General features: G+C 55.7%; 2 protein-coding genes across 9 annotated transcripts in view; one reads left to right on the plus strand and one right to left on the minus strand.

Annotated features, from left to right (window-relative positions):
- Positions 1-3,094: 3,094 nt before the first annotated feature.
- LOC122188972 (twist-related protein 2-like) lies at positions 3,095-3,580 on the plus strand. Its single transcript, XM_042887687.1, has one exon. It carries the CDS (start codon positions 3,095-3,097, stop codon positions 3,578-3,580), a length of 486 nt encoding a protein of 161 aa, XP_042743621.1.
- A 6,468-nt stretch (positions 3,581-10,048) lies between these two features.
- The window catches only part of HDAC7 (histone deacetylase 7), a 60,265-nt gene continuing 43,613 nt past the window's right edge, over positions 10,049-26,700 (minus strand). For all 8 annotated transcript variants that reach the window (XM_042887678.1, XM_042887682.1, XM_042887686.1 and 5 more), the window contains 24 exons: positions 21,674-21,870; positions 20,889-20,979; positions 20,017-20,131; positions 19,742-19,857; positions 19,463-19,585; positions 18,879-18,988; positions 18,414-18,530; positions 18,013-18,211; positions 17,609-17,817; positions 17,137-17,340; positions 16,372-16,597; positions 15,818-15,951; positions 15,261-15,381; positions 15,098-15,147; positions 13,760-13,867; positions 13,568-13,623; positions 13,260-13,347; positions 12,868-12,987; positions 12,430-12,527; positions 12,218-12,336; positions 11,907-12,040; positions 11,624-11,708; positions 11,248-11,386; positions 10,049-10,906 (listed from right to left, as the gene is read on the minus strand). In XM_042887678.1, the coding sequence (XP_042743612.1) occupies positions 10,861-10,906; positions 11,248-11,386; positions 11,624-11,708; positions 11,907-12,040; positions 12,218-12,336; positions 12,430-12,527; positions 12,868-12,987; positions 13,260-13,347; positions 13,568-13,623; positions 13,760-13,867; positions 15,098-15,147; positions 15,261-15,381; positions 15,818-15,951; positions 16,372-16,597; positions 17,137-17,340; positions 17,609-17,817; positions 18,013-18,211; positions 18,414-18,530; positions 18,879-18,988; positions 19,463-19,585; positions 19,742-19,857; positions 20,017-20,131; positions 20,889-20,979; positions 21,674-21,870 (3,005 nt within the window). In that variant the 3' untranslated portion in view covers positions 10,049-10,860. The remainder of the gene's footprint in view (positions 10,907-11,247; positions 11,387-11,623; positions 11,709-11,906; positions 12,041-12,217; positions 12,337-12,429; positions 12,528-12,867; positions 12,988-13,259; positions 13,348-13,567; positions 13,624-13,759; positions 13,868-15,097; positions 15,148-15,260; positions 15,382-15,817; positions 15,952-16,371; positions 16,598-17,136; positions 17,341-17,608; positions 17,818-18,012; positions 18,212-18,413; positions 18,531-18,878; positions 18,989-19,462; positions 19,586-19,741; positions 19,858-20,016; positions 20,132-20,888; positions 20,980-21,673; positions 21,871-26,700) is intronic.

The following is a 26,700-nucleotide window of genomic DNA, read 5'->3' on the forward strand; positions in this document are numbered from 1 at the left end:
TATGGTTCTATGACCTTCAAGGACCCTTCCAACTCAACCACCCTATGGTTCCATGATCTTTAAGGACCCTTCCATCCCAACCATCCCATGGTTCTATGATCTTCAAGGACCCTCCCATCCAAAATCACCCTGTGGTTCTATGACCTCCAAGGACCCTTCCAACTCAACCACCCTATGCTTCTATGATCTTTCAGGACCCTTCCATCCCAACCATCCCATGGTTCTATGATCTTCAAGGATCCTCCCAACCATGCCCATGGTTCTATGATCTTCAAGGACCCTCCCAACCAAAACCACCCTATGGTTCTATGATCTTCTAGGACCTTCCAACCCAACCATTCCGTGTTTCTATGATCTTCGAAGGAAACCTCAGCTCAATTGCCTCATTTGGTGGTATTTCTTTCTTTCCTCTTTTATTTTCTTTCTTTCCAAAGTGCTGAGCAGTTTCCACCACCCCAACAATCCAACCCCAGGACATCCACGTCTTGCCCCCCAGAAAGCCCCCAAGTGGGGTGGATGGCAGCAAGGGGAGCTGGGCAGAGGCAGAGGGTTGGAACACGGTGAGAAATCCAACCTTTCTCCCATCTGATGGCATCTCACTGAACCAAACAATCCAGGCTTCTTTTTCTTTCTTTTCTTTTTTTTTTTTTTTTCTCTCTCTCTCTCTGCATTTTTAAGGTCTGAAACGAGAGCTGTAAAACCCCCATTGAGCTGGAAAGAGAACCAAAGTTCTCGAAACCGGTTTGGCAACGCGTGACCTTCCCATGAACAGTTTATACCAAAGCTCTTCCAGCAACACGCACTGAAGGAACAAACCGAAACCATCGAGGGGAAAACACTCTGGCCACAAAACATCCAACGGTGGGTGAAAAAGCCCCAGTGAGCAGCTCAGGGCGCATCGCTGGTCGTCCCCATCGATCAAAAAGCACATCGATATCCATTCGTTCGGGGATATCAGCAGCTCTGCGGGAGATGGAAGCAGAATTAAGCTTATTCCGTGGAAGAGAAAAAAATATAATAATAAATCAAAAATAAATTAATGAATAAAAGCCTGGCACAAGCCCGTGCCCCAGCTGGTGTCAATTGGCCGCCTTCCCGTTCCTGCGGAGCTCAGCCGGTTCCTCCAAGCGCGGGATCAGAGGAGCCGGGATCTGCCTCAATTCTCCCCTCCCTGGGGGGATTTTTCTCTCGCCCTTTGTTTTCTCTCGCTTTCCCAGGCCCCTCTGATCTATTGTCTTCCCGCATTAGGAACAGCTGATATTGGCTGCTGTCTTTGACAACGCTCGCGTGTGAGCGGCGCGTTGAGCCCTACCCAGCAAAGCCATTGGGCTCCATCCCATGGCTGCTCCTCATCGGCTGCTCCTCTCCCAGCGTGTCCCCTCCCCTTTTCTTCCTTCTTTTCTTTTTTTAAAGCAATTTGGGTGTTTTTAAAGCTGCTGGCTCCCATCCGAAGGATTTTTTTGGGGGGGGCGGGGGTGAAATTTGTGGAAGGGTGTGAAAACTCCTTAAAACGGAGAAAAACATCGGTGTACGTATGAACGAAAAGGCAGAATTTTGATGGGGGTCATTGGGAAGCCAAGGGGATGGAAGGGGTTTTGCTGGGAAGGGTTTGGGCATGTCTGCATGGGCAGATTGAATTGAGGTTTTCTTCTGCGAATCTGTGCTTTCCTTGAGCAAACATGAGAGGTGTTCAAGAAACGGGGAGATGTGGCACTCGGGGACGTTGTCAGTGGGCATTGGGTTGGGGTTGGATTGTTGGTCTTGGAGGTCTTTTCCAACTTTAATGGCTCCATGATCCGATGAGCGGGCATGGTGGGGATGCCCACTCCCATTACTAATAGAATATGATTCTCCCTGGGAATCAGGAGCTGAACTGGTTGTGTGGATCCAACCAGGAGCGGGTTCTGGACCTATCAACCCCTCCCTGCCTGCAAAAAACTGCCAGAAGCAATGAGCAAGGAAGCCAACCCACACCCAAGAGGGAGCCTGGTGCCTTCAGAAGGGGATTTACAACCCAGAAACACAAAGCTGAGCTCAGCAAGCCACACATCCCCACATTTCACTCCTCTGTCACCTTGCTGACCCTATAGATCTTGCTCTCCTCTCACTCTCCATCGTGGACCCCATGCACGAGCCGAGCTGACTGAGGGCTTTAACCACACATCATCTCCTCCCTGCTCCATGGCAGGCACAGAAACCCAAGCTCAGCTACATGCCAGGACTCTGTGGGGTACAGGGCCGGTGGGGAGATGCTGCTGGAGGCACCACAAGGCTCAGATGGATGCATGGAAAGACTCTGCCCTCTCCCAGATCAGAGAGGGAGGGATGTGGTGCAGGATGAGTATCACATCATAGCTGTGTAATGAGGGCTACACAGGACTCTTAGAACTGTAGATAGAGGAAGAGAATGGGTGGGTGAATAGATGGACGGGTGAATAGGTGCAAACTCAAACCCATTTCGGGTTTGGTGCTATTTCTTAAGAGCAGTGGATGCCCAACGGTGTCACATCTTCCATTGGGTTAAGAACTCATCAATTGCTTCGTTGGGGCATCCATTGCTCCACACCTCCACTTGAACAACACAGGGACAAAATTCTCTTCCATGCTGGACGGGTGAAAATTGCAGGCTGGCTTTTGTGGGGATCTTAAAATTAAGACTAAAACATTAAGACTAAGACCAAAACGGCTTCCCTTGACCTCCATGGCTGGTGTTCACACCGGCATAGGCGACGTCCCTTGATGTCCGGGCAGCAAGCAGGAGCATCTGTGCCAGAGGGCTTGGGGGTGTCGGTGGAGGAGGGAGGGAGGAAATCTGGAACCCATAAGCTCCAATGCTGTTTGCGTTACCTTGCACCGCTGCATTGGTCTGCGCCTGATCCGCCCCCGCTCCTCCTCACCCTATCAGCAAAAGCCTTTCCCCAAAGTTATCCGAACGCCCTCCTCTCCGTCGCCCAAAGGAAAAACCAACGGAGCTCCTTGGAGGGCTCGGCGGGGCTCTGGAGGACTTTGGTGGGGATGAAGGACTGATGCTGAGCGTTGCCTTCACCGATGCTCTGAGAGCGCGCTGGGAAAGGCTCCTAGCTCTGCCAAGAAGATGAAGGAGGAAAACATGTGCCCGGAGTCTCCCGAAGGCAGCCTGGTCACCAGCGAGGAGGAAGGTGAGCGACTGCACAAGAAATGCCTCCGCAAACGAGGCCAAGCGGGCAAAGCGTTGGAGGACAGCAGAGCCGCCTCTCCGCAGGGCAAACGCTGCAAGCGCAGCCCGGTGCCGCAGTCCTTCGAGGATGTGCACACACAGAGGGTGATCGCCAACGTGCGGGAGAGGCAGCGGACCCAATCGCTCAACGACGCCTTCGCAGAGCTGCGGAAAATCATCCCCACGCTGCCCTCCGACAAGCTGAGCAAGATCCAGACCCTGAAGCTGGCGGCGCGCTACATTGACTTCTTGTACCAGGTGCTGCAGAGCGATGAGCTGGACCACAAGATCACCAGCTGCAATTACCTGGCCCACGAGAGGCTGAGCTATGCCTTCTCTGTCTGGAGGATGGAAGGGGCTTGGTCCATGTCTGCATCCCACTGAGCCCGGGTACGTATGGCGAGGCTGCAGAGCGCACATCCTTTGCTCCCGCGTCCCACATCCCATTATGCATCTCCCAGCCCACCCCCCTCGTGCTCCACATGCTGCAACAAACCCAGCCCATCCTGCTGGGTCTCGGTATCCCGGTCTCCGCTGTCCCTAAAGCAGGATTGGGTTTTCCTGTGGCATTTCTGGGTGCCAGCTCTGGTGTTGGGGTCAGAGCCAGCCCGGTGCTTTGGGGAATCCAACTGCAAGAGGAGCAGGGACTCCGTCTTCTTGCATCCCAATGAGGGCCACCCATTGGGAAAAAAATTCTTTTTCTTTTCTTGGTCACTCTGGTGCACTCTCCTTAAGCTCCGCTTCTTCTTCTGCTTGGTCTTATTGGAGATGCTGTCAGAATTGGCAGAGCTGTGCTCAAATCAGTGGCTGCGTTATGGCCAAAAAGGGCCAGAAAAGGGGATTGAAATGGTGCACAGCCCCATTCCTAAGCCCTCGGTGCAGTGCCCGTGGGATCCCCATCTGTGTCACTGAGGGCTGCGGGATGGGATGTGCTCAGCCCCTCCTGAGTGCCATCAGTTCACATTGCCTTCGTCTTTAGGGTGCACCTGGGGGAAGCTGGACGGCAAAATTCTCCTCTTTGCCCCATCCTCAAATCTCGAAAGAGCAGAGGGAGAGAAAGGGGAGAGCTGTCCCCGCTGAGACATTGCCAGACTGGGAAGTGGCCCCAGTGACAGCCAGGCAGGGACCTTGGGTGAGTCCTCTGCTGAACAGCCCCAGTTTCAAGGCAGCTCCAGGGATGGAGGTGCAAACGGCGGCTGAAGATGGAGAGCGCTCCCATTGGGATTCCATTTCATGATTAAAATCTTACTTCCCATCCTGGGGAGATCCCTGGCACACGGTCCCAAATGCGGGGCTCTGCGATGCCACCCCCAAGGACCAGAGGATGCAGCTGATGCTGAAGGGCTGCACAGCACAGCTCTGCTCCTCTGCTTATAGGAGAGCTGGAAATGTGATCGGAGTGTGGAGAGCCGCAGGAGGAGCCCACGCTGAGGAGCACTTTGCTAATTGCCCTGATCTCTTCCCTTGAGGACTGTGGGGCTTTTTGGTGAAGGTCCCTTCCTGCTGGATGCAGTGTTGTCTAACGGGCAGCTCAGGCTCCAGCTGCTGACTTCCAGACCTCTTTATTTGAGCTGAACGCTTGGCAGCAGCTTTGCTCCCGTGACAAACAGAGGAATGAAAGACCTTTAGCGATCTCCCCATGAAATCCCTCACGTGCTGCTCATTGCCCAACCTTAGCATCCGTCCCCGGCAGCTCCACACCTCGCCTGCAGGCAGAGCATCTTCGTGCTGCATAGATAACAACCCGCTTTGTGCCAACCCGCAGCGGCACTCGCTGCCAATTAGCAGCTCCCTCTTGGGCTGTGCTGTGAGAGGAGGATTCGCTGAGCAAAGAACAATGAGAGAGGAGCGATGCCGGCGCTGGGGAGCCCTCATTCATTCGCCCTCTCCCATAGGTGAATTAACCTGCAATGGGACCGTAATGTTATAACATAAAGCAGCGAATGGAAGTCAGCCTATTAAATATCAAAGGGAGCTGGAGGAGCTGGATGGGGATGTGCCCTCGTTAAGCGGGAGCCATTATCCGGGGAAAGAGGGATGGAGCCCTCGGGCAACAAAATCCATGTTTGAAGTCCCCCAAGCTCACTGCTTTCAGCGCATTAAAATGGTTTCTATTTTGCTGGAGGAGAAAACGAGGCTGGAAGCACAAAGTGGGGAAAGGAGGGGGGGGGGGAGGCTGGAGGAGCTGGGAGGGTGAGATTCTGTGCCCTTCATTTGTCTCCCCGGATTTATCGTCTCTCTCGTGGTGCCTTCACTTAATTGTCTATCTTGAAAGACCTTGGATAAATCTTCCCTTTGGGGACTGTTGCTCTCGCTCGGGGTCTGCTTTGTCGGGCGGACGTTTCATCTTCTTTTATTTATAAATACGTCTCATTGCACGGAATTAACGTGGCAGGGCATGAAAGGAGCTCGGGGGGAGCTCAGATCCCCACTCAGCTCTGCTCAGAAAATGCATTGAAAGTGGTGTCAAAACACACTGAAGGCACCACGGGGCTCATCTGTGCCCTTCGCTGCTTAGAGCTGCAGCATCCACCCCGATTCGGTTCTACACGAGGGGTGAGGAATTGCCCGAATGCTGTGAAATCTGTGCCTAGGGATCGTGTTTCCCAATGGGTCCCGTTGCTGGGGTGGCTAAGCTCTGTGTTCCCAGTGCAGGATGCTGCCTATGCAGAGCATTGCATGGGGTTGGGCCTGTAAACACGTTGCTCTGGGTGTGCTGGTTATGATGGGGAAAGAATATTCCACCCATTTGGAGCGCTCCCCAAAGCCCTGAAGCCCCGAAGCTCTGACATGGGTCAGCCCATGGACTCTGTCACCAACTCGGAAAGGCCTCAGGTTCGTGCTGAGCCCCAAAGCAAGCAGCTCTATGTCCAAACCCACAGCTGTGGGAGCTGCAGAGGGGCAGTGCTGATGCAACAGCCCATGGCACAGCCGTTTGCTCTCACACACTGCGTCTGCCAGGCCGTAATTAAGCAGAAAGCGAAACCAAAAGGCTGGGGAGGGATGTGTGCAGCCAGGAGCCGTGCTGGAGGGCTGCGTTTTGGGATGTGTCCTCGCTCCAAAAGGGTTCTGTTACTCCTTGCTCCTACAGGCAGTGTGGGGTGGGCTCAGGGGATGAATTGTTCCTCCAAGGGCTGCAGTTCTCTGCGATGAGCACAGAGCCCGCGTGGCACCGCCGTGGCATCTTTAGGACGCTGCCACGAGGGCTTTGGGGAGCAGCTGCTGCCCCACATGAGAGATGTCACAGCCCAAACCCCAGGGCTCAGCTCAGCGACAGCTTTACCCCTCAGCCACGTTGGGGGTCATGAAGAGGCAGAGCCCACAGCGAGCTCCACACGAGCCGGGTTTGTCATCTGAGGTGTGACAGCATCCTTCCTCGGAGCCTTGGGAGAGAACATGGACAGGTCTCCATTCATTTCACTGCTGGAAAAGCTTCCCCCCAGCAAAAAAAAAAATAAAACACCTTCCACTTTTCTATTAAAGTCGGAAGGAGCCAACAGCCGCCTCTCCATCGCCAGGCAGGGGTCGTTAAAGTGAAAGCAGCGCTCCAATCACAGCCAGCCCTGCCCACACCGCAGTGCTGCTGTGTCCCAATCCCACTCGCTGCCTCTCAGCTGCGTTCACTTAGCTCGGAGGAATCCCTTTGAACGGAGCCCGTATTTCATCCCCAAAGTGACCGCAGCGCACCTGGGAGCTGAGGGAGGTGTGCTTTTCTATGCACTGAGATGCATTCATGCATTGGTGGGAGGGCAGCCCCGTGGTTCCCAGTGCTCCGTGCTGGATTGAAGCCCCTGGAAAGATGGAGGGGGGCACAGCCTTGGAGGATCCCATCATCTGAGCCCTGCCAAAGTCCCAGCCTATTTCCTAATGGTACCCCCACAGCTCAGAGCAATGGGACTGCTCTCTTCTCATGCTTTGGCGTTATTGTTCCCTCTGTGTCCCCTCTGCCAGCCTCACATGCAGCCCTGAGCCCAACACCACGCTGCAGCCCTTCCTCTGCCATCCCTGCACCCATCCCACTGCCACCCCTGCTCCCAGCCCTGCAATATCAGCTCAGCCGGTGCCAGGACGCATTGCGCTGCAAGGGCAGGATATGGTGCAGGTGTGATCTATTCCTCTCCAAGCTCTGCAGAGCCAAAGGGCTCAGCCACTGTGCAAGGAGAAAAACCAGGAGCAAAGTGGGGAGGAAGGAGCTCTGCCCACCCCAGGACCTCACAGCAGCACCACGTCTCTGCAGACCCCCCTGCCTATGGGGGTCCTCTCCGGTGTCACCCCTTTTGGGCACTGGGTTGGAAAGGGGATGGATCGTCATGGGGCAGTGCTGCCTTTCCCGTGGGGATGCTCGGCTGCTTTCCTCCTCATTGCACTCCCACAGAGGTGTGTTGGGGTTAAAGCTGCAGCCCTCACCCATACGCTCCCAGTCTCAGGATCAGCTGCGGGTGCATTTCCCACGCAAGGTCTGGGCAAAGCTGGCAATACAAAACACCCACATAGAAGCTGGCAACCAAAGCCGCATCCCCACTGCCACGGGGGTTTGAACAACCCTACAGTGACCTCGGGCTGACCCCATATCTCCCCACAGGACCCCGGGAGCCGACGACCTCCCCCCATCAGCAGCTCCTTGGCAGCCCCTTCCCAACCCAGCATGTGGGGCTGAGACCCAAGCCAGGAGCCGGGTGGGTTTGCTTGGAACCAACGCATCCAGATGGTGCACATCAACTCTCCAAGGAGCTAATTGTCCTGGGATGGAGCAGAGTGCTGTATGGTTCTGCTCTGTGAGCAGCAGCCCAAACGGTCCCTGCAGTGGGGAGAACACTTTGGGACTGAGCAATGCTTGGACTGCCACCGGGTTCCGTCCCATGGAGCAAACAGCCAGCCCTGCAGAGCAATTCCCCAAAGCAGGACAGTTTTCTGGGGCTTGGGCTTTTTGTTTCCTAAGGAAATGCTGCAGCTGTGGGCACTGCTGTGCGTCCTCCCCATTCCCAATTGCATGCGTGGGTGCTCGGCTGCTTTGAGCATCTGCAGCAGCAAAGCTGAGTGGGGTGCAACCCTAATGAATGGGAGAGGTGTGTTCTGAGCAGCAGCAACACTTCCCATCAGTGATCCGGCACACCGAAGGACCCAATGGAAGGTGACAGTGAGCTCATGTCACCTTTACTTTCCAATAGAACCCTCTATTTCTATGTACAACGTGGGCTCCCCAACCCGGGGAGGTGTGAATGCAGCCAATGGAAAGATGGGAGTGACCTTCAAAAATAGCAAATCCTGTTCAAATTATCGACGGCGCCGCCTGGAGAATGAAGCTGCCTTTGGCAATAGACATTTTCTTTACAGAATAAAATAAAACATGCTTTAAAAATCAAAGGGAGTCTCTTTGTTAAGGAGAGAGCGGAGCTTTCAACCTTCATTTAGAGAAAAAAAAAGGGGCTGGGGGGGGTAAAGCATCCTTGTAAAAATGATTAAAACTAATGTTGTCATTCACACCATTTCCATGGGGATGGTGCAGAGATGTCCATCGTGGGATCCTCAGCCCCATTTCCAGCTGTTAGCAAACAGCAGTTCAGGGCTTTGGTCCCTGGGCTGATGCTCTCCAGCAGCAAACCCAATGGATTTCGATGTCAGTTTGGGGTCCCCCTGCCAAGGCTGAAGGGTTGGGGTCCAGGCCGTGCTGGGGGCCCAAAGGAAGGGGGAAGGAAGCTGTTTGTTGGGGCACCTCCTCCAACGGCTGCACCCACAGATGGAGCCTGGGCTATAGGGCACCATGGCACCGAGTTCGGGTTGGGGGTAAAGCCCAGGCAACGTCCCCTCTGCCTGCTGTGGGCTGTACCCATAACATGGGTACACAATGGGGAGAAAGGGGGATGAGGACGGGGATGGAGGCAATGGGGCTGCAGGGCTCTGTGCAGGGAGGAGATGGGGTGCAGTGAGGGATTGTAGGGTCAGCCTGGCGTGTGACCTTGGGTTGGGGACACACTCATGCATCCCAACGCTGGACAAGCAGCAGCTCCTGCCCCTCGCCCCCAGGGATGGAGGAACAGCATCCAACCCCAACGGACTCCAGAGAAAACAAAGAGGGCTTTGGGGTGCTCTGCAACCCACTGCATTGTGTTGTCCCCCTCCTGTCCCCATGTCACAGAGGACACCCGCAGTGCATAAGAGCGCAGTGACACAGTGACTTCTCCCCTCATCACACCACCCCATCTCACACCCTCTCCCAAAGCTCCGGGCAGTTTGAGACAATTAAATGTTTATTCTTCCAAGATCTTTTTTTTTTTTTTTTTTTTTTTTTTCTTCTTTTCTTTCTTTCTTTTTCTTCTTCTTCTTTTTTTTTTTTTTTTTAATACAAAATTTCCTCCCTGTGCCTGCAGATGGAGCCTGGCTGCCACCTGAGCTCAGCACCCCATCCATCCCCTTCTCCCCAGTCCTAACTGTCCACAAACCCTGCTGTGACACCCAGAGCCCAACGGGGGACACAGGGAAGGATGAGGCTCTTGGGGTGAGGATGCTCTGTTGCATTACAAGAGGGGAAGAAGGCAAATCCAGATGGATGCAGCACTTGGGGAGGCCTGACTCCACACCTCCGCCATGCCAGTACAACCCAGATGGGGAACTCTGGGGATCCCTGGGGAGCTGAGCTCCAAGCAGAGGGTGGCCAGGACTGGATCTGATCTCAGCTGGAGAAGTGGGTGCAGTCACTGAAGAAGGTGGGCACCGGGTGCCACTTCCTCCAAGGGGACACTGGAAGACAGGCAGGGACTGCAGGGACACAGATCCTCAGGCCAGCGGGTTGCTGGAAAGGGCTCAAGGCACCTTGGTAATGTCCACACACACACATCCACACACACACAGGTGTTTGTTCCCAAAATTCCCAAGGAAAGAAGAGTACATAAGGTTCACATTAGCACATCTCATATGTATATAGTGCAAATCAGAGCCCCAGCACCAGAGGGTTTGCTCTCTGGTTAGTGGTTAAGATGTCCCACGGGTGCAATCCTGGGCACTGCAGGCACTCCAGCCTTTGCTCTTCCCCAGCTGCAAAGCAATGGGTGCATCATCCAATGCTTTCCAAACCCTTCCTGTGCAGAATGAGGTCACAGCCCATAGCACTGGCACTCTTGCTCCCACCTTGTGCCCTACCGGAGAGGAAGAGGAGCACTGGGGAGGCCTTTGAGAGCCTGTCCCTCTCAAGCAAGACAGAGGGCTGCTGCTCCAAGGCACAGCTGACTGCAGAGGAGCTCTGGGTGCAGTTCTGATGGTGTGGCCACAACATCCATCCCAACACCCACCCGTTCCCCAGACATGAGGAAGATCCCAGGAGAAGGGCAGGTCTGCACCAGAGGGCCAGCGGCCTCTTGCACATCCCCAAGAAAGATTTCGGGTTCTGAAGTTTGGGGATTGATTGCAGGCACAGTGTAGGATGGCAGCACCGTGCTGTGCAGAGGGAGGTTGATGTTTTCCATCTGTCCCGAGCAGGAGGCCATCTCCAGGGTGGCTGCAGGAGCATCCTTTCTTGGATGCGTGGCAGCCAAAGGTCCAGCCCCCTTCAGGACTGTGACTCAGGGAGTGAGTGGCAAATGGGAAGCCAGGAGTGAAGAGCGAGCACTGGGCTCGGGAAGAGTCCAACCACGTCCTGGAAGCAGGGGAGCAGAGAACATCGCCGCTCATCACTGGTTCATGGGCTCCTCCTCCTCCATAGGCTCATCTTGTGGCCTGGAGAAATACAGCAACGTGAGATGAGGCCTGCTCTTCCCAACGCAACGCATTTCTTTTCAGCACCGAGAGATCACCTGGCACATCCAGCTTCTAGTCCTGCTGCCCAGGATGACAGGGTTACAGGACCAGAGCTCCCAGTGAAGAGAATGGGCTCAATATCCACCTCCCACTCCCTGAGACCAGTTTGCCTCCAGCATCACCCAGAGCTCCCAGCAGCTCACCGGGCTGTGGGACACCAACCCCCTGCTGCCACCCCTGTGACACCAAGCATCCCCGAAGCTCAGAGCTTGGCACACTGTGGGTCATCTGCACATCCCAGGACTGATGAAGAGCATTACCTCTTCTCCACCATCACAGCCACCGAGAGGGAGGCCAAGGCTGTGACCGTCTCCACCTCTTCTGCCTCGTGGTGCTGAGCCTCCAGGAAGGAGCAGCCCAGCTTGGAGGCGAAGCGCTGCACAGCCACCCAATATTTACCTGCAGGGGAAGCAAAGGTCAGGACAGATGTTGGGACAGGGGTGGCCTAGGTGGCTTTCCATGTGAATGCATGCAAGGGGCATCATCACCCCTCCAAGGAGGAGGAGGAGGATGGAGGAGGGTTCCACCAAAGTGCTTCATGCAGTATTCCCTGCGTGGTTTTCCCTGGACAGAGGAGGAAATGGCAAAGCTTGGGCCATCCATGCTAAATCATCCTCCCAGCTGTGGGACACTCACTCTGGACCTGGATCACCGCTTCCAAGGAGCGCACGGCGTTGGCATTGGGCTTCTGCCGCATGCTTTCTTCTGGGAGAGGGTCCAGCTGCCAAGGGGAGAGAAGGGGGGGGGGGTCAAAGGGAAAGAGCTGCACCCAGGGCTGGGCTCACAGCCACAACCCCTCCTTCCTGCTCCCATCGCTCCCAATGCACCCAACAGGTCCCAACAACCAGGCTGGGAGCGCAGATTCTCCAAAGCTCCACTATGGGGACACAGCCCCCTCCTGGGGGGTCCTGGCTCTCACCTCATTGCCCAGCAAGGCTGACACGCAGGCTTCGGATGCATCGCAGATGGCTGTGAGGTCGTGGCCTCCTTCCAGTGCCAGGACGATGGCCCCCCCAGCCAGGCTCATCAGCTGTTTGGTCATGTAGCCAAAACCTGCCCAGGAAATCCAAGGAGCAGCCATCAGCCTCCCTGCCCAACGCAGTGAGGAAAGAGCCCCCTGTGCTGTGCCACAAAACCTCAGAGCTGTCCCTGTGCTCCGTGAGGAGCTGCCAGCCCCAGAGCCCAGCTGGGCAATGGGAAGAGCTCACGGTGCTGCTTGCACCTCCTTACATTTAGCAGAGACTTTGTAGCCGCCCAGGGGTGGTGGGTGGCCATCAGCTGCATCGAAGCCAGCTGATACCAGCACCACGTCAGGGGAGAATTCATGTGCGATTGGCATCACCACTGTCCTGTCAGGGTGAAAAAGAACAAGTAGTAAGAGGTGTTGAGAGTTGGCTTGGCCTGAAGATGGGGAAAATGCAGAGGAATGCAGAAAGCAGTACCTGAAAGCCGCCAGATACTCAGGGTCACCCATGGGGGGGTCAAGGCCTCCAGTCCAGGCTACGTTGACATTAAATCCCTCACCAGGGCCAGCACCAACCTGGGGGAGAGCAAGGATGATGGTGAAGGGCTGGATGTGGCCTGCAGGGATTCATTCTCCACCCATGCATGGTTCAGATCCCCTCTCCAATCCTCATAACCATCAGCAAAGGGCAGGCAGTCCCATGCTTCACCATGTCCTACACTCTGGGAATAGGAGACCCCAACCCTGCATTAAGGCAAAGCAATGGAAACCAGCTTCCGTGGAGACCTCTGCCTGGTGCTGGAGGGGCTGGATACTTCCTTGGGGTCTCCCACTTGCAGGACAGCCCCAGCACTGAACCAAGGGGCTGCCCCAAAGCAGAGCTGCATGGATCTTGGGGTCTGTCTGTGCTTTTTACCTCATCAGCAGCCCCGCTGCCAGGGAAGAAGTTTCCATCGTCGTGACGATGCAAAGAGATGTAGAGAACATCGGGGTCTCTGTAGAAGATCTGCTGGGTCCCATTGCCGTGGTGAACATCCTAAGGGGAAAAAAAAATGGCGTGAGGGCTCCTTTTTGCAGACTTGAAGCTGTCCTGCAGCCCAATGGAGCTAAAAGCACCTCGGTCTCTGCCCTGTTTCACGCTCCCCTGTCTCAGATCTGGTCCCATTCCCCCATCCTGACATGTCAGGGAGATCCCAGCCACGTTCCTGCAGCCAGTAGAGGATTCTCTACTCTCAGATCTAGCTCCAAATCAGAGCTGGGATGTCCTGGGGAGGCACAAGAACCTGCTGGGGGACAGGAGCGACTTACCCAATCCACTATGAGGATCTTGTTGAGTTTCCCTTTCTGCTGCAGCTGCCTGGCGGCAATGGCCACTGAGTTGAAGAAGCAGAACCCCCTGCAAAGAGGGAGGTGGAGCTGATCAGCACCATGACCCCCTGAGCACCCTTCCCACACCAAAGAATGGGCTCTGCCTCCCCTCCCCCCTTGGTCTGGGTACACAAGGGTCCTGGGGCTGTTAATAGGGCACAATTAGTGTTATCACCCCTTGGAGGACCCTGTGTCAACATGGATTTTGGGGCTTCCCCTACACCACCCCTTTGGGAAGGGGTTCTTACATGGCAGTGGATGGATCTGCGTGATGTCCGGGCGGCCGCACCACAGCAAAACCATTCTGGGGACAAAAAAAATCCATGAGGATATCCATCACTGCTGCCTCCAAAATCACACCCCAGCAAGCCACTCCTGTTGCAGGGACACTCAGTGCCAGACCGGTGGGACCTTCAGTCCCCTCAGGCCAATCTCCCTACCTTCAGCTCCCTGCTGGCCACTTTGAAGGCCAACTCGGTGACGCTGCCTGCGGCCCAGCGGGCTGCATTGGAGGAATGCAGCTCATTCCAGATGGTATCACTGTCCACCTGCAAGCAAGGGAACAGTCAGACAGGGATGGGGACAGGGCACCTGAGCTGGGGAAGCCACGCTCTCTGCCAGTCACCCTGCTCAGAGGATGAAATCTGGGCCACCCTGCACACATGGGGCAAGCTCCTCAGCTCCACGGTGGCTACTTGGGGACTGCAGTCAGGGTAACAGCTCCTCGCCCTGTTCCCCAGGAAAAGTTCTGCACGTGGAGCAACTCACCCTGCACCCAGGGGCTAGAAGGAGTGACTGAGAAAACGCTCGTTACCTTCTTTATCTTATTTTATTGTTTAACCAAACATCTTGGTTTGATCAGGATCTCGTCAAGGGCTGAGCCAGAGCCGGAAAACTCAAGTCTCTTCTGATCAACTCCATGTGTGCAACTCAAATTCTCCCCTCTGCCCCTCGAGGGGGCAGCAAGAGGAGGGCAGGGGGGGGAGGCAGAGCAGGGAAAGTGGATGTAAACGAGGCTGAGAAGAGCTGGTGCCCAGCAGCGGGGGCAAGGAGAGGAGAAGAACCAGAAGAGGCAGCAGGAAGGCATGGGGTGAGACCCTTCCTGAAAGAGAGAGAGAGAGAAAAAAGGACAGAGACGGGGAGAGAGGAAGAGAGGAGAATGCAATGAATGGAGAGAAAACCAGGGCAGCAAGCTCTGAGAGGAGAGGCCACAGAAATGTCCAGAGAGAAGTGGAAAGCTGATGTCCCCATGCCACTGTCCATGCCCCTGGTGGAAGCCCACACTGCACCTTGGCCATCCCACTGGGACATGGGACACCCTGCATGCAGCTGGGGTCCCATCCGTCCCACAAATCTGCTCCCTCCTAAAAGCCCTTGGCTCTCAGATGAGGCTGCAAGGGGTTTGTGGCAGCAGGGTTCCCTGGGGGAAGGGTCTGCAAAGGGCCTGATTCAAGATGCTCCCAAGGATAATGGGAAGCTGTGCTACAACGATATCCTGCTCCCATTTGAGGGGGGCTGGGACATTTTCCTGTGTCCACATGCAGGCTGTTGTTGCTTGGGCTGAGTCCATTCTCCCTACAGAGAGGCCACAGACCAGCTTCTACCCCAGTCACCTCAAGGCTCTGAGCTCCATCAGGACACCCCACAGACACACAGGGTTGAGGGCTGAGAGCAGCCCGATGGCTTTGGGAGTTCCCTCTCCACTCAGGCCCGCGAGAGAGGCCCCAGAAATGAACAAGCCCATCCACAAACACCCTGAGCAAAGAAGGAGCACTTACCCCCACCCCTCCACAGGGCAGCATGACGAACATCCGCTGTGACAGGATCCCTGCAATGAGGAGACAAGGTGGATTCAGAGCCATGGAGCCAGGGAACAGCCAGGGAACAGTGAGACAAGGGCACGCAGCACAAGGACAGCAGTGGGTGCAGATGGGGGCTCACCTGCCAGCTTCCCATTGTCCAGTTTCAGGCGGTTGAGGGGATTGGTGCCATAGAGGAAGACGTGGCGTTCGGTGTGGACACACTGCAGCTCCTCCAGGGTGGCCTTGCGTCCCCGCAGACACTGCAGGGCACAGGGGCTGTGACTGAGCCACTCTGGGATGGGACACGTGTTCCCCTCCCATGGATAGACAGGAAATATCAGCACTGTTTTCCTACAGTTGTAGAACTCTCTATGGCTCAAAGTCAGTCCTGCTAGATCTGGGCAAGCCTTCTAACAGATGAGAGCTGACACTGGTGTCCCCCAAGCTGGCAAAACACCTCACTCCTATCTCAGCAGGGATTGTACCCATCTTCCAGCACAGCAAATTCATGGGCACGGTCACACCAGTGTCAGCAACAGCCAAAATGCAAGCCCCCTTCCCAAGTCCTTTTGTTGTTTGGATAAACAGGCTGGGAAGATCTGGGAACAAAAGGAGTGGAGGTGGGAGCAGGACACCCCATCACCTCTTTACAGCACAAGATCTGCTGGTGGCAGCATCCCCTCCCCTCCTCCTCACCTCGCACTGGCTGCGTAGACCCCTCTCCTGCAGTCGGGACCAGATGCTCTGAATCCTACCCGCATGCTCTGGGTGGTTGCTGTTGTCACCACAGGAGCACTGGTGTTTGAGCATCACCGAGTCATAAACCAGTCCTGCAACAACATCCAAGAAGAGCTGTCATCCTCAGACCGAACCGGATGCCCAGGTCTCAGTGCTGCCAACCCTAATGCTGCTCCTTTCCAGGGCTGGGTTTGAGGCTGGGACCTAAAACACTCTTAGTTATTCGGTCTGAATGAAAACATCTTCATCAAAACCATGTGAGCCTCCGCCCTAAGGCTTTTGATGCTGTCCTGGATGCCTACAAAGCTAAACCAATCCCTTGAAACGAGCAGGAAGGCAGATGTGGGGCCAGAAGGGCAAATTCTGCTTGGAAAATCACCTTAGGTGAGGAGAAGGGAACTCTCATGCCTTCCTCAGCCAGCCAGAGTGCTCCCAGGAATTCAGGAGTCCAGGAGAGATGGGGAGCGACATTCAACTGCCCCTGAGCACCCCCACCAGGGGCAACGTCCTACCTGTTGTGAAATGGGGCTTGCTGGTCTGCTCCTGCACCGGCAGGGAGAGCGCCTTGGAGGTCGTATCCTGAGCAGGGAGGGAAACAGTCGCCGTGGCAGGAGATGACTGGGCCCTGGAGAGGGGTCTGTGCCCTGCGAGGATGGTCGGGACCATGGGGGAGTCAGCCAGGGGCTGCCGTTTGAGGAGCTGGTGCTGCACACGCTGGTAGGGATCCCAGAGATAGGCCTGATGGAGAGAGGTGGCAGTAAGCATGACATCACCCAGCATCGGGTGACACGCAGCCTTCTAGGAAGGCGAATGCCTCTGGAGCATCTGGATGTGACAGCTCCCTCCATGCTGGATGACTTGGAGCTGCTCCCTAGGAGCTGGCACATATAAGGCAGCATCTGCTGCTCTCTGCTGGCTCAGTCCTGCAGTGCTGGGCAGCCCTGATACAAGGTGCAACAATAGGGGGATGTTGCCAGCACTTTGGGGATGATGCCCAGCCTTGCTGGCACCAGAGGTGGCTTCTGATCACGTCCCTGTCCTAGCAAACCGCCCCTGGACTGAGGAAGGGAAAGATGTGGTGCCTGCATCCCAACCCACACTGCAGTCCTTTACAGAGCTCTCTGGGTCTGAGCTGAACTTTCCCATAACCAGGACACTGCTGGGTTCGTGCAAAGTTTCACATGGCACCAAGAGACGTAGAAAAGTGCTCTGAAATGCAAGAACACGGGAGGAGAATTCCATTTCTTACAGCCCCATCCCTGCCATTCCTTGCCTACCTGCTGGAGGATGAGCTCCTCCTGAGGCTGCAGCATCTTCTGAGGCCTCTCAGGCTCCTTCCCGCTGCTCCCTGGCCGTGCAGGCTCCACACATGCCCTTGCCTGCTCGCTGCTCTCAGCCCCAGCCTCCATCCCCTCTGCTTCCATGTCCTCTGAGGAGGGGATCTGCCGCAGCCGGGGCTTCTCGCTGGTTTTCACCATGCGCTGCAAGCAAGTGAGCACACAGAGGTGATGGGGACAGGGCAGGCTGAGGAGGCTTGGGGTAGCAAGGCATCCCAGAGCCCAAGAATGATGGACATGGGAACCAATGAAGCCAAGCACGAGCCCCACAGCACACTGCGAGGCAGCGGCATGCAGGCTTGGCCCTGGGTATCAGCTAATTGCTGCCCTGCAGAAAAGGCTGCAATCCTGCATCCTGCCAGCATCCTTCCCCCACTGCCTCCTGTACCCCATGCAGTTGCTCTGTGCTTACCTTGCCCAGGTGAGTCTGCTGCTTGAGCCTCTCCAGGAACTGGGCATGGTGCTGCTGGTACACCAGCTGCTGCTGGATGGCTTTGGGGTTCTGGGGCAGGGGCTCTGAGCGGGTCCTGCCCAGTGGTTTGTGGTGGCCTGGGAGCGACAGGCGCTCTGCAGAGATGAGCGATGGGGCGAAGGAGAAGGGGACTGTCCCCAGACCTGGCACTGCAGGGGAAAGGAAGGAGAGATGAGGTGTTTCTTTGTCTATTGGGCAGACACTAAGATCAACGTCTTCCATCTCCTCAGCTGCAGCTCGTGGACGAGAAAGGGGAAACCAAAAGGCTGCCTGCCCCAAGGGAAGCTCAGTGCTATGCCTTGAATGCTGCTGGCCCCACTGCCTGCCCCCAGCTCAACACTTACCTGCCACAAGCGGAGCGTGGGTGACTGAGGGCTCGAGGATGATGACAGGCTGGAGCCGAGGGGACAAGGGGCTCCCAGCCTCGTGCTGTTCCAAGCCAGCAGGGATGAACATGGGTGAGTGTGTGCCCGTGAGGACAGGCCCGTTCAGCACAGGCACTCGGTGTGCCAGGCCAGAGAGAGGGCGACGATCCGCATCTCCCTGCAGAGAGGAGGGCTGGATTAATAATGGGACACAGCACAAAAAAGGGATGGCACGTCCTCCCCATACCCACAGGTAGCCTTGGACTACTCAGAGCCAGCATATGGCTGGCACCCACCCAACAATCTCAAGATCCCCCCCGCCTGCCTTGCAGGAACCCTCTGCCCAGGTCTGGGGAGTTTCCTACAATCAGGTCACCTACCCTGGCACTAGTGGTGGCTGGCAATCCCAGTGTGATGGCAGGAAGGGAGACTGCACTCTGCAAGGCAAACTGGGCCAGGGAGCTCTCCTGCATCATCAGGCGCTGGGCCAGGGGTGCCTGCACCAAACACGATCCATCAGTCTCCTGCTCTGGGAATTGCAGAGCTCAGCATGGGACAAGCAGCTTAGGACAGGCAGCAGAAGTGGGGGGACCAAGTCCCAGCTGTCTGCGAGAACACCCAGGGCCAGGGGCACCAGGGACCCATATAGAGACAGCACATGCACTAGGAAAGCACTAGGGCATGCTGCAGAGGTAGGCAGCACATCACCACACTGGGCAGAGGGTCCCACCATGCAGGAACAGCTGGGCTAAGGGCAGCTCAGTGCAAAACTGGGGTCCCCGGAGAGGATGCTAGCTCATCTTGAGCCTGGGGTGGTGGTGAGAGAGCAGAGCTGAGGAGCTCACCTCGTGGGCCATGCTGGAGGCAGTGGGAAGAGCTCCGTGCTCAGCAGGGAGGCTGTCATTGGGAGAGCTGCAGCCGGACACAGGGGTGCTGCTACTGCTTGGGGAGGAATCTGTGAGCAAAGAGAAAGGGGAAAATGAACACCCATACCCAGAGTGGGCTACACAGCCCTGCCCCAACCCTGCAAAGCTCTCCCTCCTTCCAACAATTCCCAGTTTGCCTGCTAGAGGCAAAACTCTCCTTGGTGAGGTGGCAAGCTGGAGATGCAGCCGGCCACGGAGGAAGCCTACCCAGCTGTGCTTGCTCAGGACCTTGCATGCTTCCAGCCTTACAAGTCCATCAAGGGCCCAAAAATCAGCACGATACAGCTGCAGCAATAACCTCCCCCACCTCATCCACCCCCCTGTACCATCACAGCACAGAGCTTGCTCTCACAGGCTGTGCCCCACAGAGGGCACCAATAATTGCCAAGCCTCTGAGACATTAATTTCTCCCTTGGAGCCCCACAGCAGGCATTACACGCAACCCCAGGCTGCTCCAGCCTCTCTGAACTCCCAGGCTCTCCCCACGGAGGCAAAGCCCTCACCAATGGTCTCAGGTGGTCTCCTTTTCAGAGAGGGGGGAGCGCTCTCCTTCCGTGTCAGGGGGTTCTTGCGGCGGTCCAGGCACTTCCTGGGCTTGCAACGCACCTTCAGGTTGGGCTCAGATGCTGTGAGGGGACAGGGCAGTCAGTCCCAGCCCTACCATGGGTAAGGACAAAGCTGGACTGACTTTGGTGGGGTTACTTCTCGGCTCCAGCCATCCCCTGGCTGTGAGCTCAACGGCATCAGGGCAGGAGTGAGATGGTGTTGGCCCCCAGCCTCACCTGTCTTCCGCAGTGGAAAATGCTCTGGGGGATCAAGAGAAGTGCTAGGGACCGGGGACAGGAAGGTGCTGAGTACAGGAGGGGAAGGACCTTCAGGATCCAGAGGCTCCAGAGACCTATGGGGAAAAGCCTCATCAGAGATTCCTCCCTCTTTGCTGAGATGATCAGCCATGCCTCGACTCATCCAAGCCCACCATCAAAATGACTGCAGGGCAAACTCGAGCAGCTGCCCTTGCGCTGGATGGGTCAGATTATCCGGGGTGCTCTTGTTTTACCTGTATGGCATGGCTGGAGGGTTGGGGTTGCTGGTTCTTTCCAAAGCTGCTGCCTGCTGCTTCTTCAGGATGACCTCAGCCAGTTTCTGCTTCACCACTGTGCTGGCCACAGCACCTGCAGGTGTTACATGTCGATGATTTCCAGCTGATGCGGCTCTGCCTATCCTGCACCTCAGCAGGTAAAATATCACTGGAAAAATATCAGCATCCTGAGAGCTCAGACTCAAAGGGCGGGTGGGCAGCAGGCTCATGGAAACGGGGAACAGCTGCACTCCAATCTCTGAAGAGCTCTGCACCTCCAAAAGCTGGGCAAGCTCCTAATGCAGCAGGCACTAGATGGCGCAGGCAGACTGCAGCAGCAGGTTTGCTCTCCTACATGGTGCAAACCTTCCTGCCCAGCACTCAGCACCCCCTGAAAACTCCTATGCTCCGGGCTTGGGGTCTGCCAGCTCTGGAAGGCAATTTGTGCCTTGCCTTGTGAGTGGAGCAGCACAAGCACCGCCGGGTTGGGCTGCAGCACTGCAGTGGCTGTTGGGCATAGTGAAACACCAAAGCAGGGCTCTATTGCCACCACTTGGCTGGTATCAATAAGAAGGATGCAAAACCTGGCCAGGGAGACCCAGGGTGCAGCTCACTGCTCACAAGGATCCAGGCTTGCCCCACACTCTTTTCCTGAAGCTCTTTGATGCTCACGACAGAGATGCTCAAACCAAGAGCATGCAGAGCGTGGCCTGGGTAAGGGCAGCACTGCCTGCTGAGCCCCTGCTAGAAGCTGCTTTACCCTCACTCCCCGTGAACTTGGTCCCCCTGATTTTGGGGAATTGCCTCCTCAGGAGGAGATGCCAGACGTCAGAAAACACTGAGGCTCTTACTTCTTTTGCTCTTGTCCTTATTGAGGATCTGCCGCAGCTCCTGCTCCTGCTGCCCGGGCTCTGCCTCACGGTGCGAGGTCTCCATGGTCACCTGAGAGAGGAGAGGGCACTGTCAGCACCAGGGGACTTGAAACACTGTGCCACAGGGATGGAGCATCTCTGCAACAGGCTGTTACAGCATTTTTGGAAACCCAGTGGACTGACAAGGATGTGATAAATTGTTTCATTGCTGCAAACTGGGCGCATCTTCGTCTCCCAGAGATGCTCAGTCCAGAGGAGGCCATAAGGATGCTCAGAGGCTGGAGCACCTCTGCTATGGAGAAAGGCTGAGGGAACTGGGAAGGTTCAGCCCTGAGAAGGCTCTGGGGAGAATTCAATGCAACCTTCCAGTGCTTGAAAGCAGCTTACAAATAGAAAGGAGAGTGACTTCTTGCAGGATGGGATGGGGGGGAACAGCTTAAACTTAAAGAGGGGAGATTTAGGTGAGATGTGAAGAGGAAATTCATAGCTCAGGGAGCAGTGAGGCCCTGGCACTGCTGCCCAAAGAACTGTGGGTGCCCCATCCCTGGAGGTGCTCACAGCCATGGCTGGGGCTCTGAACAGCTGATGGAGGAGTGGGAGCAGCCCAGGGCAGTGGGTGAGCTAGGGGAACTCTGAGGTCCCTTCCAACCCAACCATTCCATAGTTCCGTGATGATGAAAGGACCCTTCCAACCCAAGCCATCCTATGGTTCTACAATTCTACTCCTGCAGGGGGACAAAAAAGTGGTTTTTTAGTACCCATACCCTGACGTGCTGGTGGGCGAGCTGCTCCACTTGCTGCTGGTGCAGGCTGGCGAGGAAGAGCTGGTGCTGCAGCTGCTGCGTGTGCTTCAGAGCCAGCAAGGCCGTGTCGGAGCCGGGCTTGACAACACGCTGCCCGATGCGCAGGTCCATGGGGACGGCCTGGGGCACCCGTGGCGAGGTGCACGGGGTCACAGCAGCTGTTGGGACACAAAGCAGGGCGCAGCTGGGTGAGGAGCAGCACACGGAGGGGCCTCCCGTGCCTCCCACCTTTGGGAAAGCAGTGGGATGGGGATGAGGATAACCCGACGTGCAGGAGGGCACCGCGAGGAATGTGTGCTGCTGCTGAGAAGGGCTTGCCACATCCCATCTGCTGCCTGTGAGAGCCTCCTCCGTCATCCAGGCAGAAATCCTGTATGTTATACACCCTTGGAGCGCCTCCAAAGTGCTGCAGGCAGCTCGCCCTGACACCACAGTGTTGCAAACTGAAGGCGCTCCCATCTTGCACAGGGAACCCCTTCAACCTCACAAGACCACCTCGGCAAACCCTCGCTAGAGACAGACTAAAGCACCCACTGCAGCAAGAGACCTTTACCACAAAGCTCCCAAAGCCTTGCAGCGCTCACCCTGCAGCGTGGCACTGCTGCAGTGCTGCTACAAAATCCTACAACCTGCAATATTGTTCAGACTCTAAGCAGCAATGCCACCTCTGCAGCCCTGCCTCCATATGAGCAGTCCTCAGTGAAGGTCAGATGGAGCCATTTGCAGGAGCAGAGCTGGAGGGAGCAGTCTTGCAGGCCAGATGGAGGCAGTGGGATATCGCTTGCCCCCCAACAACCACCCCATTGCCACCCCCACAGCAGCCACATCCAGCACAGCTTGCTGGGGATGCTCTATGCACAGCATCTGCAGGTGGAAAAGGGATGAGCAAGCACAAGACTGAAGGATGCAAAGACAGCCCCAGTGCACCTATGGCATCCCAAAAAACACGCAGCCAAGGCAGCTCCACGCTTCAGGCACTGCAGCATAGGAATGAAAGAAGCTGGAAGCAAGCAGACGGGCAGGAAATCCAGAATTAAAAGCCACTGCACAGGAATGCATCTGCAGGGACAAAGCCACTGCAGCCTGAGAACTAATTGTTTTCCTAAAGTAGTGAAGCAGCTCAAATTAAAAAAAAAGTAATGATAATAATAATAATGCAAATGTTATTTTTATAGGCAGAGAACCACACCCTGCACTGTGCAAATCTCAGCCTCAACGGCATCAGGGAGCTTGTGCTGACAACTGCAATACTGCAGGAGAAATCTCTGCGAGCTTCAGCCCTGTCATGCAGCAATGCAACAGGGAAACCCAGCACTGCCAGGACATCCTGCAGTGCCATGGGGGGAAAAAATGCCCCTGATCCATAGGGCAAATGTTTCCCAACACAGCAAAACCCCCAGATACACATTCCCAGATTCGACCCGTAGGAGCTGATGCTCCCAGCCCCACGGCGGGGTCTGACCTGGTTCTCTTCATCTCTTTGATAACCACCCGGGATTTCATTTGTCTCTGGCTAATTAGTTCTAATTGCTACAGCCTGGGTGATAGGAGGCTGTGGGAGAAAACAGCTGGAGGGTGAATGCTGCTGAGCTCCTATGCCCTGGGGCTGGAGGGGGTGTGCTGTGACCCCCTGCACAAACACTAAGACTGAGATGCATTTGATGAACCAACACAAGTTACCCCGAGCCAGAAGACCCCTCCCCTCTGCTCTCAGCCCTTTGCTTCACTCTTCCAGTTCCAAAAACGCTGACATCCTTCACAGTGCTGACAGCTCATCCTCTGCTGCCCGAGCGGCTGCAGAGCTCCAGCCATCTCCCAGCTCCAGCCATCCCTGCATTCCTGCTAAAAATCAGCGATTTTGAAGGATGGGAGCGATAAGGCTGCCTCCTCCCTGCTCCTCGTGACCCAGTGAGGAGGAGGATGCACAGCGGGAGGAAGGCCGCAGCACTCTCCCAATGCGCTGCAGCTGCACAAGGATGGGCTGTAATGAGCAAACCTCAGGGTGGGAGATGGGGACTTGTAACAGCACCCACCCACATCCCTACAGAGAGATGCTCACTATCTGCAGCCCCATCCATCCAGCCCATCCTGCTGCATGCCACCAAGGCACAGGAGTTGGGATCAGCATTAATGCAACTCGGTGTATGGTTCGATTGTAACAGCAGCCAATTACTGTTGAGAGGTGCTTGCACTGGCCACCTCCAAAATAATTCTATTCAGGGAAATAGGGCCCTGATTTCCCTCGAGAATCTGTGTGCCACTGTAGCGAAGTCAGCGAGCGAGAGAGACCACTCATTAAAGCACTCAACTTTCCCATACAAATTCCTCTGCCCTGCTTTTATGCTGCCTATACAAAAAGCCACGTTAACAGATGGCAAGTCAGCACACTAACAAAGGATTTGGTAAAGCTCCCTTCGTTTCCCTCTGCTGGAGATTTATTCTTCAGCATCGCGGCGTTGTTTGCAACGACACATTTCAGGCATCAGCAAAATCACACGAGTTACTCCAAATATAATTGCTTGGCTCTGAGATACAGAGAGCTGCATGTGTGCAGGAACACCCTGAGGATGGGGAGGACCAGAGCAGCCCAGTGAGCTGCAGCCTCCATCCCCACAGCTGGTGGCATCCAGGGGAGCTCTGAGAGCAGTTGCAGCCTCCCTCCGTGTACGATGCTCCAAACACCAGGAGGGAGCTCCATGCACAGCCCCTCCATCCATCAGCTGCCGACCCAGGGCAGAAAAGGGGCGGTTTTGTTTGAGCCTTTTTAAAAACAAACTCCAAAGCAGCACAAAGGAAGGAGCGGGAGGGAGGCCGTGCAGGCCAGCAGCCAGAAAAACAACTCCTCACTGCGTGCCCCAAGCCAGGAAAAAGGCAGTCGAGCATCCCTGCAGCCAAGAGGCACCAGCACTGCTCCACACACCGAGTGCCAGGGCACAGCTGCTTCCCAGCCTCACCCCCTGGGACCCACAGCACCCCAGGGCTGCCACCCACCCCTCCTGCAGCTCCAGATGCCCCCACGCAGCTCCTTTCCTTCCCTTGGGGCTGCTGGGTTCAGCCATCAGCTCCCTCCGTGGCTCGAATTCACATGGGGTTTGCAGCTAGGATGTGAGCCAAGAGCTACAGCGCACAGCTCCTCTCCGGAGCTCCGCATGACGGAGGCAGGCGGCCAGCAGCGCGCTCCTCCTCTTCCCTTCACCCCAAGGAAGGGCCCTGTAGCCAAACCCAGCACTGCCAGGGCTCTCAGGGAGCTGCTCCCATCCTCGCATCCTCCTGGGGATCCCTGCAAGCACCACGAGGGGACAGAAAACCCCATAGAGGGAACGACACCCAAATCCACTGCAGAGCCATTGGGGTAGGGCAAAGCCAGCATCCTGCTCCCAGAGAAGAGGAGGATTCGGGGCCTCTCTTGCCTGCCAACATTTTTTTTTATTTTCTTTTTTTTTTTTTTTGTGAATTATTTTTAGTTTGTCAGAACATTCGCATGGGAAGGCCGGCGCTCAGCGCATCGCCCTGCCACCAAAACGCAGCCAGAGCCGGCCTCACTGCAAGGACACAACGCTTCCCCTGCACAAACCACAGCGTGGCACGGCCCAGAGAGCCCAGGAGGGTCTTTGGGGTGCAATGCAAGCACGGCATCCCTCATGCAATGAGGGTGAAGGCGCTGCATCGCCCCTGTTGGCACCCCGTGCCGCCGTCGCAGTGCCAGGGTTGTTTTTCTGGGTCACCGGGTGCAGGCAGGTGGCAGGGAGCAAAGCGCTGCTCCGCCAGCACGCTTGGAGGAAGCCAAGGAGGCAAAAAAACAGTGGGGCCTCGTGTGGAGGCGATGGCCCAGGGCAACCGAAGCCATTGCACAAACCTTCCCCACCTGTGCAGGTCACACTGCAGCTCCACACCCTTCCTCCACGGAAAGGGGAGATTGCAACAGGTCCTGGGAAAGCTGCAGGGTGAGCGTGAACGTGGTTCCATGTGGGTTACAGGCATTTTCCAGGCTGCTGCTCCTGCTGCTTTGTTTTTTTTTTTCCCTGCAGTGAAGCCTCTGCTTTCTCTGCTCTCTCCTCCTTGGGGTGATGCCTGCTGCAAGTGCCCACAGAGCACTGGATTTGGGGCTTCTCCCACCTTGCCCCCGCTCTCTGTGCGCAGGGTGGCAGTGACTTTCTCAGGCTGAGTGCATTACTGCAGCGTTGGTGCAGCTCACCCTGTGCTGGGTAAGCACACTGCTGCACACAGATCACAGAATGGCCTGGGTTAGAAGGGTCTTCAAGGATGATGAATCTCCAACCCCCCTGCCACATGCAGGAGGGCCACCAATCTTCCCTTTTAATACCAGACCAGGCTGCCCTGAGCCTCATCCAACCTGGCCTTGAACACCTCCAGGGATGGATGGGGCATCCACAGCCTCTCTGGGCAGCTGCTCCAGCACCTCACCGCTCTCATCATAAAGAAAAGATGGACAGAGCCACCCTCAAGTGGAAAGAAAAAGCAACGAGAAATCTTTGCTTTGGTATTCCCTGCTTTTTAATCAGGCATGAGCAGCATTCGGCAAAGAGCTGCACTTCCATAAAGGAGAAATAAAGGCAGAAGCAAATGGTACAAATGCACGGAGCAAAGCAAGCTGCGGGTCTTTGCAGCCCTTCACCTCCAGGTTCTGCAGCGCTGCCATGCACCAGGCAGCCCTTATACAGCCCACTGAGCTGCAGCTAAATGCACTTCATGAAAACCCTGTCCCATCTTCTGCTGATTAGCTGTGAAAGGTTCAGAGTTCAGCCGGGTTGAAAAATGCATGTGATTAAAAACATTCCTCTGAAATAAAAGGAAAAGGTCTTTTCCAGAGCCACGCACAAGGAACAAAAAAATAAAAAGAAAAAAGCCAGCCGGAGGGGATTTGTTCAAATTAAAAACACTTAAATAAGAAACCGCACACACACACAAAAAAAAAGATTATGTTGAAATAACATGAAGATCACAAAGCTGGGACTGGAGCAAGAGGA

This window comes from Lagopus leucura, unplaced genomic scaffold (genome assembly GCF_019238085.1).
Source record: "Lagopus leucura isolate 7727_CA_CO unplaced genomic scaffold, USGS_WTPT01 Super-Scaffold_100103, whole genome shotgun sequence".
NCBI classification, from domain to species: Eukaryota; Metazoa; Chordata; class Aves; order Galliformes; family Phasianidae; genus Lagopus; species Lagopus leucura.